An 18,959-nucleotide genomic window follows, 5' to 3' on the forward strand; every position below is an offset into this window, starting at 1 on the left:
AGAACAGCCAAGCGGATAATTCATCTCAGGCTCCTCCAGTGGTCCCCAACATCACAGATACCAGTCTCCAGCCAATTCGATTCACTCCATATGATATCAAGAAACAGCTGGAGGTACTGGATACCGCAAAGGCAATGGGCCCTGATAACATTCCAGCGATAGTACTGAAGACGTGTGCACCAGAACTTGCCGGTCCCCTAGCCAAGCTCTTCCAGTACAATTACAACACTGGCATCTATCTGACAATGTGGAAAACTATCCAGATATGTCCTGTATGCAAAAAGCAGGACAAATCCAACCTGGCCAATTACCACCCAATCAGTATACTGTCCATCATCAGTAGTGATGGAAGGAGTCAGCAACAGTGATATCAAGCGGTACCTGCTCAGCAATAACATGCTCAGTTTCGCCAGGGTCATTCAGCTCCTGATCTCATTACAGCCTTGGTTCAAACATGAACAAAAGAGCTGAATTCCAGAGGTGAGGCGAGAGTGACAGCCCTTGACATCAAGGTCGCACTTCACTGAGTATGGTATCAAGGAGCCCTGGCAAAACTGGAATCAATGGGCATCAGGAGGCAAACACTCCACTGGTTAGAGTCATACCTGGAACAAAGGAAAATGGCTGTGGTTGTGGAAGGTCAATAATCTCAGTTCCAGGACATCTCTGCAGGAGTCCCTCAGAGTAGTGTCCTCGGGCCAAACATCTTCAAATGCTTCATCAATGACCTTCCCTCTGTCATAAGGTCAGAAGTGGGGAGGTTTGCCAATGATTGCAGTGTTCAGCACTATGCGCAACTCCTCAGATACTGGAGCAGTCTGTGCTCAATTGCAACAAGATCTGGACAATATCCAGGCTTGGCCGACAAGTGGCAAGTAACATTTGCGCCACACAAATGCCAGATAATGACCATCACCAATAAGAGACACTCTAACCACCAGTCCTTGACATTCAATGGTATTACCATCATTGAATCCCCCACTGTCAGTCAACATCCTTAGGGTTACCATTGACCAGATACTCATCTGGATTCACCACATAAAAACAGTGGCTACAAGAGCAGTTCAGAGACTAGAGATACTCGATGTACACTTGCTTGCTGAACTGGAAGGTTCTTTTTCAGATATTTTGTCTCCATACTAGGTAAAATCTTCAGTGAGCTTCTGGAAGCTTCAGAAAGTGCTTATGCTCGAAACGTCGACTCTCCTGCTCTTCCGGATGCTGCCTGACCGCTGTACTTTTCCAGCACTACACTTTTCGATTCTGATCTCCAACATTTACAGTCCTCACTTCCAAAGTCTAGTTGTAGTTTTAAGACTTTAGTTTGACCATATTTGGCAGATCTGGTCACCACAGTATAGAAAGCACGTGAAGACTTAAGAGGGTGAAGAGAGCTTAAATAAGATGTCCAACTGCAAGAGAAACTCTTCCTTCCCACAGATCCTGCCAAACCTGTTGGGTTCCGCCAGCAACTGCAGTTCTGCAGTAATAACCAGGATGTTGCCCAGATTGGAGCATATTAGCTGTAAGTAGAGGTTGGACAACCTTAACCTCTAAAGCTCTGGCAAAAGCAAATGAGGTATACAAATGAGAGGCATGGATAGGGTGGATAGGCAGTGTCTTTTTCAGGGCTGAAAATGCCAAATCTATTGCCCGTTAGTATTTAAGTTGAAGCACAAGTTTTGTTTTTAAAAGAACAGAGGTCAGTAGGTGCTTGGAATGTGCTGCCGGGGGAGGTGGTAGGAGCAGATATGTAAGCAAAGTTTCAGGAATTCAGACAGACAAAGAGGCAAAGAATAGAGAGATATGGACTATGTACAGGCAGATGGAATAGTTTAGAATGGCATCACTGTCAGCACAGATACGGTGGGCAGAATGGCCTGTTCCTACACAGTCATGTTCTACGTTCTTTAACACAATTGTAATTCATTTGAAAACGAAGTCTTCCAACCAATTTACAAATTGTCCAACCTTGTATTTGCCATTTGGAATAGGGCTGATGACAGACTTATTAGCAGAAAGTACAGGGAAGTATAAAACTTGAAAGCGGTTTTGAGTGTGCTCTTAAGAAAAATCTATTTTCTTCCAGGAACGCCAAAAACAGAAGACATAGGTTTAAGGTAATTTAAGGCAAGTTTTTTGAAGCATATTGTGATAATCTGGAATTCGCTGTCTGAAAAAGGGTCATAGAAACAGGTTCGATGGTAACTTTCAAAAGAGTATTTATCTAATTCCTCCAAAAAATTGCAGGCATATGGAGAAAAAGCAGCACTGTACATCTAACAGAACAGCTGGTTGAATAGGTCAAGCATTGTCATATAGTATGGCATAATCCAACGATTCAATTCTGATCCTTCAATTTCTAACTAAGTAATACTCAAAAGACTCAGTACTAGCTTTGAGTCAACTAAAGTGACAATTAGGCAAATTAATCTGTACAGCATACAGGACCTCCAGCGAACATAACTTTTCTCATCTGCACAAGTTCATGAAGTTTTAAGTTTAAAAAAATGGTGGACTATATGCAAAACATCCTATTGTTCATTGTAATTATTCAAAGCAATTATTCAAGCAATGAGTTACCAATACTTGAAACAGTTTTTCACAAAGGGCAGTGATAAAAAACAAAAGGAAGTCATTTAAGGTTGCTGCTGTAATCAGGGACACTTGGAACCACCAATGCTTAAGGGGGACATTTCTAGATGAGTTGAACATCTTCACTGCATGTTGCGCATAGATATTGGATAGCACATAACATTCAAACACAGGAGTTCAGTTATAACTATTTGCTCAGGTGCAGTTTTTGTAATAAACAAACAAAAATGGTGAGGCAGAAACTGAGCAGGCACAGAGGGGAAAAAGGTGATACCTCTAAGAACTGACATGACATTATCTCTGCAGGAGTTTCTACTTCATAACAGTGTGTAAATCACTTTCTAGATAAGCTGTCGTCCTATATGCGACAGATCTGAAAATTATAGTTTCTCCTGTATTCTAATTAGATATTAATATGCAATATTTATATCATTGACAGCGACAGATGAGGCCAGAAGACTGGAAGTTGGCTAACATAGTGCAACTATTTAAGAAAGGTGGTAAGGAAAAGCCAGGGAACGATATACTGATATCAGTTGTGGGCAAGTTGTTGAAGGGAATCCTGAGGGACAGGATGTACATGTATTTGGAAAGGCAAAGACTGATTCGGGATAGTCAACATAGCTTCGTGCATGGGAAATTATGTCTCACAAACTTGATTGAGTTTTTTGAAGTAACAAAGAGGATTGATGAGGGCAGAGTAGTTGATGCAATCTGAATGGACTTCAGTAAGGCATTCAACAAGGTTCCTCATGGTACACTGGTTAGCAAGGTTAGATTACATGGAATACAGGGAGAACCAGTAATTTGGATACAGAATTGGCTCAAAGGTAGAAGACAGAGGATAGTGGTGGAGGGTTGCTTTTCAGACTGGAGCCTTGTGGCTAGTAGTGTGCGACAGTGATTGGTGCTGGGTCCATTTCTTTTCATCATTTATATAATGATTTGGATGCGACCATTAGGGGTATGTTTAGTAAGTTTGCCAATGACATGAAAATTGATGGTGTAGTGGATAGCGAAAAAGGTCATCTCAGAGTACAATGAGACCTTGATCAGATGGGGCGAGGACGAGCAGATGGAGTTTAATTTGGATAAATGTGAGGTGCTACATTTTGCATCAGCAAATCGGGGCAGGACTTATACACTTAATGGTAAGGTCCTGGGGAGTATTGCTGAACAAAGAGACATTTGTGTGCAGGATCATAGTGCCTTGAAAGTGGAGTTGCAGGTAGATAGGATAGTGAAGGCTGCATTTGGTATGCTTGCCCTTATTGGTCAGTGCATTGCATATAGGAGTTGGGGGGTCATGTTGCAGCTGTACTGGACATTGGGAAGGGGCCCCACTTTTGGAATACTGCATGCAATTCTGGTCTCCGTTCTATAGGAAGGATGTTGTGAAACTTGAAAGGGCTCAGAAAAGATTTACAAGGATATTGCCAGAGTTGGAGGGTTTGAGCTATAGGGAGTCACTGAATAAACTAGGACTACTTTCCCTACAGTGTTAGAGGCTGAGGGATGACCTTTGAAGGGATCCAAGGGGCAACTTTTTCCACATAGAGGGTGTATGGAATGAGCTGCCAAAGGAAGAGGTGAAGACTGGTACAATTACAACATTTAAAAAGCATCTGGATGGGTTTATGAATAGGAAGGGTTTAGAGGGACATGGGCCAAATGCTGGCAAAGTGGGACTAGATTTATTTAGGATGTCTGGTCACCATGGACAAGTTGGGTTGAAGGGTCGGTTTCTATGCTGTACATCTCTATGACTCTAATTCAATTTTGATTCCACCAGCATTATGGAACTCAAATTAATTGAAGCTGGAAAGAGATACTTTTTAAAATTACCTATAAAAAAATACTTATTTCAATTAAATATCCGCAATCCAATTATTTATCAGATGACAACTCCAGATTTTCTGCCAATCTGAAACTAATGTTTGTTATAATTAAATTTAGCAGTCCTGATTTATGGGAAATCCCAAGTAAAAACCGGAAATATTGGAGAAACTCAGGGATCAAGCAAACATCTGTGAAGAGAGGACGTTGAGTCAGATTACTTATTTCAAACTGAAATGGGCTAGAAAACAGTGTGTTTCATGTAATAAAGATTTAAATAATCACCAGTTCAAGAGATAATGTTATGAAATCGAGAACACAGTTTACAGCTAACACTGGTGCACCTCGAAACAGCCTTTACTCAAATTCCCATTGTCATATTCAAAATGCTAAATATTTCAAAATATCTTAATGACTTGGTGGAAGGCAGAAAGTGTGCCGTAGCCAAATTTCAGAGACGACAAAAGATGGAAAGTCAGGTTGCAAGCAGGCTGCAAAACAGTTTGCAGAGAGATATTGGTAGGTTAAGTAGGCAAAAAAAAAAATGGCAAATGAATATAACATGGGAAAATATGAAGTTGTTCTTTGGATTTTAACTTTCCAAACATCGACTGGGACTGCCATAGTGTTAAAGGTTTAGATGGAGAGGAATTTCTTAAGTGTGCACATGACAATTTTCTGATTCAGTATGTGGATGTACCTACTAGAGAAGGTGCAAAACTTGACCTACTCTTGGGAAATAAGGCAGGGCAGGTGACTGAGCTGTCAGTGGGGAGCACTTTGGGGCCAGCGACCATAATTTTATAAATTGTAAAATAGTGCGTGGTGCCACAGTTTAAGAAGGGCGGTAAAGACAAGCCAGGGAACTATAGACCGGTGAGCCTGAAATCGGTGGTGGGCAAGTTGTTGGAGGGAATCCTGAGGGACAGGATGTACATGTATTTGGAAAGGCAAGGACTGACTGAAGAAGGGCTCATGCCCGAAACGTCAATTCTCCTGCTCTTTGGATGCTGCCTGACCTGCTGCACTTTTCCAGCAACACATTTTCAGCACTGATTAGGGATAGTCAACATGGCTTCATGCGTGGGAAATCATGTCTCACAAACTTGATTGGGTTTTTGAAGAAGTAACAAAGAAGATTGATGAGGACAGAGCAGTAGATGTGATCTATATGGACTTCAGTAAGGCATTCGACAAGGTTCCCAAGGGGAGACTGATTAGCAAGGTTAGATCGCATGGAATACAGGGAGAACTAGCCATTTGGATATAGAACTGGCTCAAAAGGTAAAAGACAGAGGGTGATGATGGAAGGTTGTTTTTCAGACTGGAGACCTGTGACCAGTGGAGTGCCTCAAGGATCAGTGCTGGGCCCTCTACTTTTTGTCATTTACATAAATGATTTGGATGCGAGCATAAGAGGTACAGTTAGTAAGTTTGCAGATGACACCAAAATTGGAGGTGTAGTGGACAGCGAAGAGGGTTACCTCCGAGTACAACAGGATCTGGACCAGATGGGCCAATGGGCTGAGAAGTGGCAGATGGAGTTTAATTTGGATAAATGCGAGGTACTGCATTTTGAGAAAGCAAATCTTAGCAGGACTTATACACATAATGGTAAGGTCCTAGGGAGTGTTGCTGAACAGAGACCTTGGAGTGCAGGTTCATAGCTTGTAGAGTCGCAGGTAGCTAGGTCAGAGTATTGGTCAGAGTATTGAGTACACGAGTTGGGAGGATGTTGCGGCTGTACAGGACATTGGTTAGGTCACTTTTGGAATATTGCATGCAATTCTGGTCTCCTTCTTATTAGAAAGATGTTGTGAAACTTGAAAGGGTTCAGAAAAGATTTACAAAGGATGTCGCCAGGGTTGGAGGATCTGAGCTACAGGGAGAGGCTGAACAGGCTGGGGCTGTTTTCCCTGGAGCATCGGAAGCTGAGGAGTGACCTTATGTAGGTTTACATAATTATGAGGGGCATGGATAGGATAAATAGGCAAAGTCTTTTCCCTGGGATCAGGGAGTTCAGAACTAAAGGGCATAGGTTTAGGGCGAGAGGGGAAAGATATAAAAGAGACTTAAGGGGCAACTTTTTCACGCAAAGGGTGGTACGTGTATGGAATGAGCTGCCAGAGGATGTGGTGGAGGCTGGTACAATTGTAACATTTAAGAGGCATTTGGATGGGTATATGAATAGGAAAGGTTTGGAGGGATATGGGCTGGTGCTGGCAGGTGGGACTAGATTGGCTTGGGATGTCTGGTCGGCATGGACGGGTTGGACCGAAGGGTCTGTTTCCATGCTGTACATTTCTACGACTCTATGCCCTCTAGTTCTGGACTTCCTGACCCCAGGGAAAAGACTTTGCCTATTTACCCTATCCATGCCCCTCAATTTTGTAAACCTCAATAGGGTCACCCCTCAGCCTCCAATGGTCAAGGGAAAACAGCCCCAGCCTGTTCAGCCTCTCCCTATAGCTCAAATGCTCCAACCTAGGCAACATCCTTGTACATCTTTTCTGAACCTTTTCAAGTTTTGCAACATCTTTCCGACAGGAAGGAGACCAGAACTACCAACAGTGGTAACCAATCTCCAGGTGTCAGAAGAAATCCTTTCAGGAACCTCACCAAAATCAACACTTAACCAAAAAACAAGGAAAATTCAGCCCTTTGCTTTTTCACTTCTACTAAAAATTTATTCTTTTACACTCCGCTTTCTATCCAGCTCTCCTTACCCTTTCCAATATCACTATGTTTTCCTTCCATAATTAGTGAGTGCAAAGCATGCTGTGAAAAACCCAACTTGCAGCCACCAAATACTTTCACTGACAATAGCCAGTCAACTGAATAGCAAAATTAAGATACCTCACCATCTCCAAATTAAATTTAAATTATGTTTAATTATTTACTGAATTGAAGTATGGGAAGATTGTTTTTTTTTCTTTTCTCTTATTTCTGATTTGTTTTGTAGAGTAGTAGTTTGTTTATTGTTATTATTGATGTACCATAAGATTGTTAGTCTCTTTTGTAACTTTATAGTTTTGTAAAGAATAAAAATCTTTTTCAATTAAAAAAAGGGATTACTGTCCAAGTTTTATGAAAGCCATCTCTTGTAATTCTTTTTGGGTGTGGCAAGGGGAAGAAAGAGTACAAAATAAAAGAATCTGTTGTGGGATGAAGCTCCTAAGGCATAAACACCACTAAACTGTGAGCTGAATAACCTATTTGTGTTATTAATTCAATGTACTAAAAGCATAAATAAATCACTAAAACCTGTAGTCCTCTGGTCAGATAATATACCTGGATTGAGTGTATCCAAAGGAATCGGCAAATCCTGTTCATTCTCAGATTTCTCAGTTTGAAGCTGCAAGGTGGTGGAGGTAGTTGCATTGCAGGGCTGGTTCCTTCTAGAAGTACTCTGGCCTGTAGAATCTTCAGGTTTTATATCAGTATTAACAACCGGTGTTTTTTTCACCGAGTTTTCCTTTTGCACCGAAGGGGAACATGATATGTTTCGTGAAAGTGATGCAGCTATTCTAAGGGTTCTTCTTCCTTCCTTTGGGGTCTCCCGTACATTCATTGTTCTGAAATTTCAGAAGATCTTATTTATGCCCATTTTTTAAAAACTGAAAACTTGATATCACAATTGATTTCCACTCAGCAGGTAGGCATTAAAAGGTGGGGTAGAGGCAGGAGCAGAATATTGGGTGTGGGGGAGGTGTTGAAGTTGGAGGGTTTGGGGGGTGGGGGGGGGGAACATACTCACTCATGCTGCTGGCACTCTAACGCAAACCAAACAGATATACAGCCTTCAGAGCTCACAGACTCCTCACTGTCCATAAAGTTTTATCTGTTATGTAATATGGATGAATTCATTCACAACATAGTGGAAAGATAAGCATTGTCGGTTCTTTGGCACAGGCAGCACAAAAGTAACAACTGGAAGAGACAGCTAAGTTCTATGTTAGCCTGGGATATAATATACTATTAACGTAGAATGAAGCCTTCCTTCTCTACAGACAAGGGGATGCATATTGCTTCTTCCAAGATAGTTTCTCAAGTCAGCTTTTACAAATGAAAAGAAGCAACCCAGCAAGACCATGTATTTCTAGCTCAAATCATCTGCAAAGTCAAAATATTACCCAAACAAATAACTTGGTAAATGTCATTAAATTGCAAAAACAGATCAAAGACTAACCATAGTTGAATTGACCACAATCTGATTTAGATTGATCTCAGTTGGCTTAATTCAATCAGAACCTGTAAATGGTATATGATTACCTGGCAAGTCATCTTCCCTTTTCAGAGAACTAACTTTTCAGCTGTCATGCTCAAGGTTACTTGTCTGGATATGATTTACACAGGAGTTATAGAAAAAATAATTAGCTAAAAGAAAGTAACTTCTTGCTTTTAAAGTGTTGCATCCAAATTAAACAATTTTGATCATGGTGTGATTTATAAATTCTTTAATAAAATTTATTTTGAATTAGTGGCAAATAGATTATGGGACCAACATCCAATTATTCAATCTTCTGGAAAAATACCCAATAGATCTTTCTATCTTCTTGCAAAAGTACTGCATTGATACCCACATAAGTTGCATCGATAGCCACCTTGAATGGTTTTGCGTAATTAGGTGTGGCTAATATTCCGGCAATGGTTCAAACAGCTTTCAGGTTGTCAGATGCCTTCTGACAGTCTTCTGTCCGCTGAAATTTTCTGCACTTCAGCAAGTCAGTGGTGAAGTACACTGCTAAAGTTTGGTACAAAATTCTGATAAAAAAAACACAATCCTAAGGATCACAGTACTTCCTTCTTTGTCAACAGTATGGGAAACTCCCTAATAACTTTTATTTTCATATCCCGTGGGACCATCTGTTCATTCCAATAACTCAGCCCAGGAATGTGACTTCGGCTTTTGCAAACTCACTTAGATTTATTACCAAAACCGCCTCCCAAAGTCAATCAAACAATTCCAATAGATGCTCCAAAACTTTCTTCCATTGTGACTAAAAGTCACCAGGTCACCACACAATTGAGTAACCCAGAAATGACTTTATTGGTTGCCTTTGAAATGTGGCTGGTTAGTCTTTGAAATGTTTTCCTATAAAACTTTATACTAGTATAGTCCATTTGGTGTCACAAAAGCCAAAATTTTATTCACTCTTTTGGATAAAAGGTGGTTGCCAGTATCCCCTGAATAGGTCCAATTTAAAAATATAAGTTGCTTGTTCCACCTTTTCAATACAAACCCCCAAACACAGAATAGGATATGAATCAAGTTTTGTAATTGCATTGACTTTGCGATAGTCCACACAATCATTGGGTACCTTCCAGTTTTGGTACCATTACTATGGGTGACGTCCATTCACTGCAACTCACTTCCATTACCCTGGCCTTAAACATGCATTCAATCTCCTTTTTAACCTATGCCAACTTTAGAGGGTTAGTTCTAAGGGTGTTGCTTAATTAGAACAGTATTTCCTACATCTATGTCATGTGTAATTAGATTAGTACTTCCCAGCGTATTTCCATATGTCTCCCCATGTAATTATAACAACTCTTTCAGGTCATTTCCATTTCTTCTCTGGAAGGTAACTCAGTAACTTATCCCAAATTTGAGAATTTCCTCATTGGATATTCTTCAAATTAAATTGGGCAATTCAGAATCCTCTGAACTTGGTTCTTCATTGTGTTGTAACGAGTAACACATTCTCCTTTTGCTTTCCTTCCTTCTTAAAAATACAATTTGTGCATATTGACATAACACTGATTTCCTTCTATCTGGTACTAGTATTAAATAGCTCACCTCACTATTTCCTTTTGATTTGGTAAGACTCACTAAACCATGTCTTTAAAAGGTTCCCCTATCACTGGGAGTAACACTAATATTTTATCTCCATATCAAAAATTCACACTTTTGCTCTACTTGCCTGCTTCCTATTTCATTACATGCTGTGTTACTTTTAAATGCAGTCGAGCCAACTTCGCCACTCTATTTAACCTTTCCCCAAAATTTGATAGTGCCAAGTATGTGGTCTCTAAACTGATTCACCGATTTCTCCTTAACTAATTTCAGTGGTCCTCTTACCTCATGCCCCAAAACTAATTCAAATGCACTGAATTTGGTAGATTCATTTGGTACAGCCCTAATAAAAGTACAAATGGAATTCCTTAATTCCAACCCTCTGCACAGTCTTGACTACAAGCCCCCAACATTGTCTTTAAAGTTTGATGCCACTGTTCTAATGCTCCCTGCAATTCTGGATTGTGCACAGTGGAGTTGAATTGTTTTATTCCTAAGCTATCCACAACTTCCTTGAATTACTTTGATATAAAACTTGACCCTTAATTTGATTGTATTTCTGTGGGTAGTTTGTATCTTGTAAAAATTTGATTAACTCTTTTACAATCTATTTAGCCATGATACTGTGTAATGTAATGGCCTCTGGAACTCTAGTAGATTCATGCATTATGGTTCGCAGACACTGAAGACCACTTTGCGCAGGACCCCTACTAAAAACAGTTAAAACACTTGTAAAAACGTTCTGCAAATGCAGGAATGGGTAATGATGTTGTTGGTTTTAATTACTGCCTTAGGTTACCTGACATATCTAGTAAAATTCAACCACATCCTAATGCAGTCAAGGGCAATAAAAATGTTTTCATATTTTGGCTAGTTTTCCTTACTCCCAAATGATCTCCTACTGGTAATTCATTTGCTACCTGCAACACCTCCTTTGTATAACCAACTGGTAGTAAAACTTGAACTTCTGCCCTTTTCTCATCCACCTGAATGTGTGATGATCTCCATTTCTTCAACAAGACATCATTTAAAGAAACAACAATCTGGGATATACTAAAATTCTTCTTCTGTGTATGCTTTTTGATACAGCTGCTTCAGATTTAAAAAAAATCTGTTCTAATTCATTTAATTTCTCAGAACTAAAAATACCCACTTTGCCCTTCACCTATTGTTTTTTCTGAACAATTTGATCAAAATGGTCTCTGATAATGCTACTTCAACTTTATCTTTATTCTTTGATTTCTACTCCTGCTTCAACAAATGTGGCTTTGTGCCCTTGTTACCAGGGTCAGGGAGAAAAAAAACCCAGGATATACTTCCTGTAATACCTCAGTTGCATGGTTTTCCACTGGCTTTTCAGCCATAGTAGGTGTTACTTCTACCTGTGATCCAGCTATATCATTACCAAGAATAAACTGTATTCTTGGAAGAGAATTTCTCCATTACTCCTAACACCACTTTTTAATCAGACTCTCCAAACTCACTGCTCTTCTTACCACGACTTCCACATATTACTGCCTTTTCTGGTAATAGTCCTTCTGAATTACCCATATCTTTCACCAAAGACTGACTTGCTCCTGTATCTCAAAATTTTAATTTCTTTAAAGAATTTACTTGCGAGAGCAGGTAAAGAGGTCTGGCACATTTTTCTCAACCAAGTTTTTTTCAACCAACCCCTGATCAGGTTGTACATTCTGGTGCAGATTTTTAGCTTCCCCTACGCCTTCATTTACCACTTCAATAAAAGTCGCTGGCTGATCCTGTTTTCTCACATCAGTCTTCCCCTTGCATTTTCTAAACAACTTCATGTGGCCTACTTTATTGCAGTGAAAACACCTAAGTTTTTTTATTTTTCCTTTCTCTTCATGGAAAACTATTTTCTTTGAGAGCTTTCCCCTCTTACCACCTGAGCATTTCTCTTTCCCCAATTTCTATCCCTCATCTGCTTCCCCTGCAGTTTTCACACTCTACTGTTCCACGAGTTCTCACTATTTCTGAACTCCAAAATAATTATCTTTTAATAAAAAAAAGTATCATAGATATGATCTATTTTCAATGTCCTTATCCACCTATCAAACTAACTTTGTGTGATCCTTTCAAACTCATTGGATGTTTGACAAGATCCCTCCTCGGATTCCTGAAACGTTCTGTAGCACTCTGGTACCAGCTCATATGCACTTTAGATGGCATTTTTCATCTTGTTATACTCCCTAGATATCTCTCCGATAGCAACACAGATACCTTACTAGCTCTAACTACCAACTTTGTTTGGATTAACAATGTCCAGAGTCAGAGTCCAATAGCATGGAGGCAGGCTCTTTGGCCCAAATTGGTCCATAACAATCAAAATGTCCATCCACACTAAACCCATTTCCCTGTGCTTGGCACATATCCTTCTAAACCTTTCCTATCCATGTACTGTCCAAATGCCTTTTAAATGTTAATTTACCTGCCTCAACCACCTGGCTTTCACTGGCAGTTTATTTCACGCGTTAACCATCCAGTGTAAAAAACGCTAACCTTCAGGTTTTCCTTTATTCTTCTGTCTCTTACCTTAACCTAATGCCCTCTAGTCCTTAATTCCCCAACCATGGGAAAAAGACTGAAAACATTCACAGTCTTCATTGCCTCTCATGATCTTACAGATTTCTAAAGAATCTCTCCTGACCACCCCCCACCCCCCAAGTCTCCTATGTTCTAAAGGAAAAGGTCCTAACTTGTCCAATCTCTCCCCGTAACTCAGTTCTTGGAGTCCTGGCAACATCCTCGTAAGTTTCTTCTGCACTCTTACCAGATTAATAACATCTTTCCTATAGCAAGGTGACCAACACTGAATACAATACTCCAAGTGCGGTCTCACCAACGTACTGAACAACTACAACATAACTTCCCAAGTTCTATTCTCAGTACCCTGACTGGTGAAGAGCAGTGTGCCAAAAGCGTTCTTCACTACCTTGTCTACCTGTAATGTGGAGCAGCCAGTGTTGGACTGGGGTGGGCAAAGTTAAAAATCACACCACACCAAGTTATAGTCCAACAGGTTCATTTGGAAGCACTAGCTTTCGGAGCACTGCTCCTTCATCAGGTGGTTGTGAAGAATAAGACCATAAGACACAGATTTAAAGCAAAATATTACAGTGTCATGCAACTGAAATGATATATTGAACGAATCTGGATTTCAATTAAGTCTTTCATCTTTTAGAATGGGTTGCAGGTTTCAGTTCATTAACATGTAAGTCCCAGAACTACTTTTAAGTCACCTTTGAGATAACTTAAGGTTTTGTAAATAAAGATGACCTCTCAGCATTAAAGATGTGAGGTTAGTCTGTTTGAATCCCAATCTTAAATCAGACTGGCTCTATTTCCAAATGGAATTTACAAAATATTACATGTATGGACTGCCTGCAGATAGTATTTTGTTCAAAAAATGCACAATATATATTCGTGTCTAGGTCAATCTCATGTACAAGTCAGCCCTTTCAGCCGAAAATCTTGTATTTTCCACATAGTACATGTATTAGTCGACCCTAGTTCTTCACAGTTACAGATCAATATTTATGAGACAGTGTGCCTGGCCTTCAAATTCCACTCCGGCTTTGCAGTCTGCTAGCCGAATCGCTCCATTCAGAGTCTTCCAGTCTGCCAGCTGTCATACTCTGCTCCAGGTTTTCAGGATTACTGTAATGGTATGACAGGTTTCAGTTACCTACTGTTTACCATGGTCAGAACATATTAGCAGGGAATGTTCCAGATCCAGGGACCAGAGAGCTGCTGGGAAGGTAAATTTCCCATTTTATCTATTTTGTGGATAAATATTCATTCCCTCGAAAATAATATCTCGCGTACAAGTCAACCCCCTAGTATGATTAAAAAACCGTCTTTAAAATTTAACCTAAACATGATAGAATGTATTTGCAAATGTAATTTTAGTGCTTCCAAATAAACCTGTTGGACTATAACCTGGTATTGTCTGATTTGTAACTGTTTACCTGTGGCTCCACTTTCAGAGAACCGAGCACCAGAACTCCAATATCCCTCTGTTCCACTACACTCCTTAATTCTACCTCAATTTGACTTTCCAAAGTGCATAACCTTACACTTAATTATATTAAACTCCATTTACCATTTCTCGGCCCACTTCCCCAGTTGAACAAGGTCCTGCTGCAATTTCTGATAATGTTCCTTACTGTCCATGATACCACTAATTTTAGTGTCAGCCGCAGGAAAAAGAAATGTAAAAAAAAAATTCGACGTTTCAGGCAAAAGCCCTTCATCAGGATTTCCTGTTCAAGGGCTTTTGCCCGAACCGACAATTTTCCTGCTCCTTGGAAGGTACCTAACCTGCTGTGCTTTTCTAGCACCACTCTAATCTGGATTCTAATCTCCAGCATCTGCAGTATTCACTTTCGCCTTGCAAAACTTACTAATCACACCTCGTACACGCTCATTGAAATCATTGATAATAAACAGCATGAGCCCTACACCGCCTCAATATATTAAGGTGGCAACCTGGACCCTAACTTTTTTTAATTTTAAAACGTTAAACACAAGGTACTGCATTCCAGATGCAATTCGGATAGCACAGTGGCTCAGCGGTTAGTACTGATAGTTCAACTCCAAGGACACATGTTTGATTCCAGCCTCGGACAACTATCTGTGTGGTGTTGGCACGTTTTCTCCTCATGTGCATGTGGGAGTTCTCTGGGTATTTTGGTTTCCTCCCACTCTCCAACAATGTTTAGTTTGGTGGATTGGCCATGGTAAGTTGCCCATAGTGACTAAAAAATTAGTGTGCAAAATTAGATGGATTAGCTTGGGAAATGCAGAATTAGAGGCATTGGGTAATGGGACAGGTCTGTGAAGGATGCTTTCTAGAGGTTTGCTGTGGATGTGATGGGCTGAATGGCCTGCACCCACACTTATGGACCAGACCAGACCTCCTCAAAATATTTTAAGAAGGTAGCCTAAGGCCTAAAATTTTTCTTCTTTTAAAGGCAGATGTGAAATGGGTGTTCCAGGTAGGATGTAATTGGTTAAACCACTCAGCTTTAAGCAAAACAAATTATTTAAACACTCCAGTTGAAACACGAACAAAAAGAAAAGCAGAACAGATTATCTCCTGTTTGAAGCTTTCCGTTAACTGTACATTCAACTATCAGGTCTAAGAATGGGAGGGGAACGACAACAAACTCCCATTCCTAGACGTGACAGTTGACATACACAACTAACGGAGAGCTTCAAACCAGCATTTACAGAGAGAAAAAAAAGTCAACAAACGCAGACCAAATACTTTGCTTCAAAAGCAATCATCCCAACACCCACACAGAGCTGCATCAAGACATTATTTCGATTAGCTACATCACACAGCAACACCCACGAACGCCAAAAAGTAGAAGAAAAATATCTGTACAAATGTTTTCAAGAAAAGCGGATACCCAATAAACACAATCCGCTGATTCCTTAGAAACAAACCCAAACAAGCAGACACAACACAACCAAAAACTATCGGCACATTACTTTGCAAAGGTGTATCAGAAATAATTTCCAGACTACTCAGACCCTTTGGCATCATGGTAACCACAAATCTACCTACAGACTTAAACAGCAACTAATGAACCAAAAGGATCCATTAGACACTGCAGTAAAACTAATGTCATTTACAAGCTACCATGGAAGAACTGTAAAAAAACACTACATTGGACAAACAAGCAGGAAACTTGCCATCAGGATAAATGAACACCAACTAGCTGCCAAAAGACACAACCCACCATCACTAGTTTCCAAACATATACACAAAGAAGGACACCATTTGACTGGGAGAAAGTGAGGACTGCAGATGCTGGAGATCAGAGCTTAAAAATGTGTTGCTGGAAAAGCGCAGCAGGTCACGCAGCATCCAAGGAACAGGAGACGATGTTTCGGGCATAAGCCCTTCTTCAGGAATCCATTCCTGAAGAAGGGCTTATGCCTGAAACGGCAACTCTCCTGTTCCTTGGATGCTGCCTGACCATTTGACTGGAACAACATACACATCCTAGGACAGATGAAAAAAAGGCACATGGCTAATTCTTAGAGGCATGGCATTCTACCAAAACTCCATCAATAAGCATATCCATTTATACTCCATCTACCTTCCCTTGAAAAAAAACCCAGAAACGACACTCACCTTAAGAAAACAAAACCTCTAAATACCACCAGCACTTCACTGAAGACTCTCACTGAAGATGTTACCTAGCATGGTGATGAAACATCTGAAAACAAACCTTCCGGCACAGTGAGCTAACTTACATAATTAGCAAACTATTGCCCAAGTCCATCAGCATTGAAAATGGTTTCCAATTCAATGAGTCGCATAGGTCCTTCCCAAAAGGGCACCAACTTAGAAGTTTGTGCGAAGATTTATAGCTTGGGTGCTCGATGTTGTGGTTCTGTTCACTGAGCTGGGAATTTGTGTTCAGACGTTTCATCCCCTGTCTCGGTGACATCCTCAGTGCTTGGGAGCCTCCTGTGAAGTGCTTCTGTGATCTTTCCTCCGGCATTTATAGTGGTAGTTCAAACCACTACAAATGCCGGAGGAAAGATCACAGAAGCGCTTCACAGGAGGCTCCCAAGCACTGAGGATGTCACCTAGACAGGGCACAAAACGTCTGAACACAAATTCCCAGCTCGGTGAACAGAATCACAACACCAACTTAGAAATTAATAGGTCAAAAATACCAGGAAAAAGAGGATGTTGGAGAAATTCAGCAAGTCTGGGGTAGTATCTATGAAGAAGGAAATAGTTAACGTTTCGAGGCGGTTCATAAGAACTAGCAGAATCGATCTAGGATGAGATTCATCATTGCCCTCAGATTGTCATTGTGCGTTTGGACCACTACACTGTATTTCTGTGAGACCAGCCTTTTTGTTTGCCAATTAAAATGCTTTAAAAAGGTACTTTTTTTTGGCAATTATCCAATAATATATCGCGCGCGCACGAGGAGCTTCAAAGTCGTGAAAGCGAGTGGATACGCATTCATGAAGCTCACTTTTCTTCAAACACAACCCTAGCAACAGGTGGTCCTCGGGAATACCAACTCAAGCCAAATACAGACCGCTCCAAACACTCGGCAACTCCTTCACTACCTTATGTTACAGAAGACATGCTTCACACGATATTGCGTCACAGAAATATTTTAAAGTCAACCATACCTCTATCTTTGGAAAGATCAGTTGAATTAGACCTAACTTTCTCAGTATTTCCCCCCGCCCCACATCAAGAATAAACCTTCCTTCTTCGCTGACCCTCGCTATAACCAACGGGCGATAATATCACCAGAAAAGCGCGCCAACCGGAAGTAGAAACTTAATCCCACCTCCCCAGCCACATCTACCAATGAACGTGCTCTGGCTGAGTGACGCCAATCACGTGATTGCTGATTGACGTGCATCACGTGCTTCCTGCAGCTGTCAATTTACAAGAGCCAACGGATTTAAAGGTACATTCCATTTGCTAACTCGGACGGGCTTTGTTTGGGCATGGTACTAAAATAAAAGAGTTTTATTTGTTTTAGCATTGCTACGTGATATTATTTCTATTACTTGTCATATTTTGTAGGGGGTGTGTTTGATTTGTAGCTGGTGTGTGTCAGCATTTGTTGGCCATTCTGAATGGCCTGATGAACTGTGGTGTTTCCCTGGTGCCAGGATCAAGGATGTCTCAGAGAGGGTGCAGAATATTCTCACAGGGGGAGAAAGGCCAGCAAGAGGTCGTTGTCCACATTGGAACCAAAGCAGGGAAAAGGTTGAGATTCTGAAGGGACATTACAGAGAGTTAGGCAGGAATTTAAAAAGGAGGTCCTCAAGGGTAGTAATATCTGGATTACACCCAGTGCTACGAGCTAGTGAGGGCAGGAATAGGAGGATACAGCAGATGAACGTGGCACGGGGGTGGCACGGTGGCGCAGTGGTTAGCACTGCTGCCTCACAGCGCCAGAGACCCGGGTTCAATTCTGCCTCAGGCGACTCTCTGTGTGGAGTTTGCACATTCTCCCTGTATCTGCGTGGGTTTCCTCCAGGTGCTCCGGTTTTCTCCCACAGTCCAAAAATGTGCAGGTTAGGTGAATTGGCCATGCTAACTTGCCCGTAGTGTTAGGTGAAGGGGTAAATGTAGGGGAATGGGTCTGGGTGGGTTACGCACTGTGAGTAATCTAATCTAATCTAATGCATGGCTGAGGAGCTGGTGTTTGGGAGAAGGATTAACATTTTTGGATCATTGGAATCTCTTTTGGGGTAGAAGTGACCTGTACAAGAAGGACGGATTGCACCTAAATTGGAAGGGACTAATATACTGGCAGGGAAATTTGCTAGAACTGCTTGGGAGGATTTAAACTAGTAAGGTGGTGGGGTGTGACTCAGGGAGAGAGTGAGGAAAGAAATCAATTTGAGATGGGTACAGTGAGAACAGAAGCAAGTCAAACAGTAAGGGCAGGCAGGGGCAAGGTAGGATTAATAAATTAAACTGCATTTATTTCAATGTAAGGGGCTGAACAGGGAAGACAGATGGACTCAGGACATGGTTAGGAACATGGGACTGGGATATCATAGCAATTACGGAAACATGGCTCAGGGAAGGGCAGGACTGGCAGCTTAATGTTCCAGGATGCAAATGCTACAGGAAGGATAGAAAGGGAGGCAAGAGAGGAGGGGGAGTGGTGTTTTTGATAAGGGATAGCATTACAGCTGTGCTGAG

At 40.9% G+C, this 18,959-nt stretch overlaps 1 protein-coding gene across 2 annotated transcripts in view; it reads right to left on the reverse strand.

Moving 5' to 3' along the window:
* Window positions 1-17,549, reverse strand: part of LOC122542896 (adenosine deaminase domain-containing protein 1-like) — an 89,416-nt gene extending 71,867 nt beyond the window's left edge. The window contains exons 1-2 of one of the 2 annotated variants that reach the window (XM_043681025.1): window positions 17,420-17,549; window positions 7,723-8,006 (exon numbers count right to left, since the gene is read on the reverse strand). In XM_043681025.1, the coding sequence (XP_043536960.1) occupies window positions 7,723-8,002 (280 nt within the window). In that variant the 5' untranslated portion in view covers window positions 8,003-8,006; window positions 17,420-17,549. The remainder of the gene's footprint in view (window positions 1-7,722; window positions 8,007-17,419) is intronic. The other variant, XM_043681026.1, reaches the window with a different exon arrangement.
* Between the last annotated feature and the right edge of the window lie 1,410 nt (window positions 17,550-18,959).

The sequence above is a fragment of the Chiloscyllium plagiosum genome, chromosome 41 (genome assembly GCF_004010195.1).
Source record: "Chiloscyllium plagiosum isolate BGI_BamShark_2017 chromosome 41, ASM401019v2, whole genome shotgun sequence".
NCBI classification, from domain to species: Eukaryota; Metazoa; Chordata; class Chondrichthyes; order Orectolobiformes; family Hemiscylliidae; genus Chiloscyllium; species Chiloscyllium plagiosum.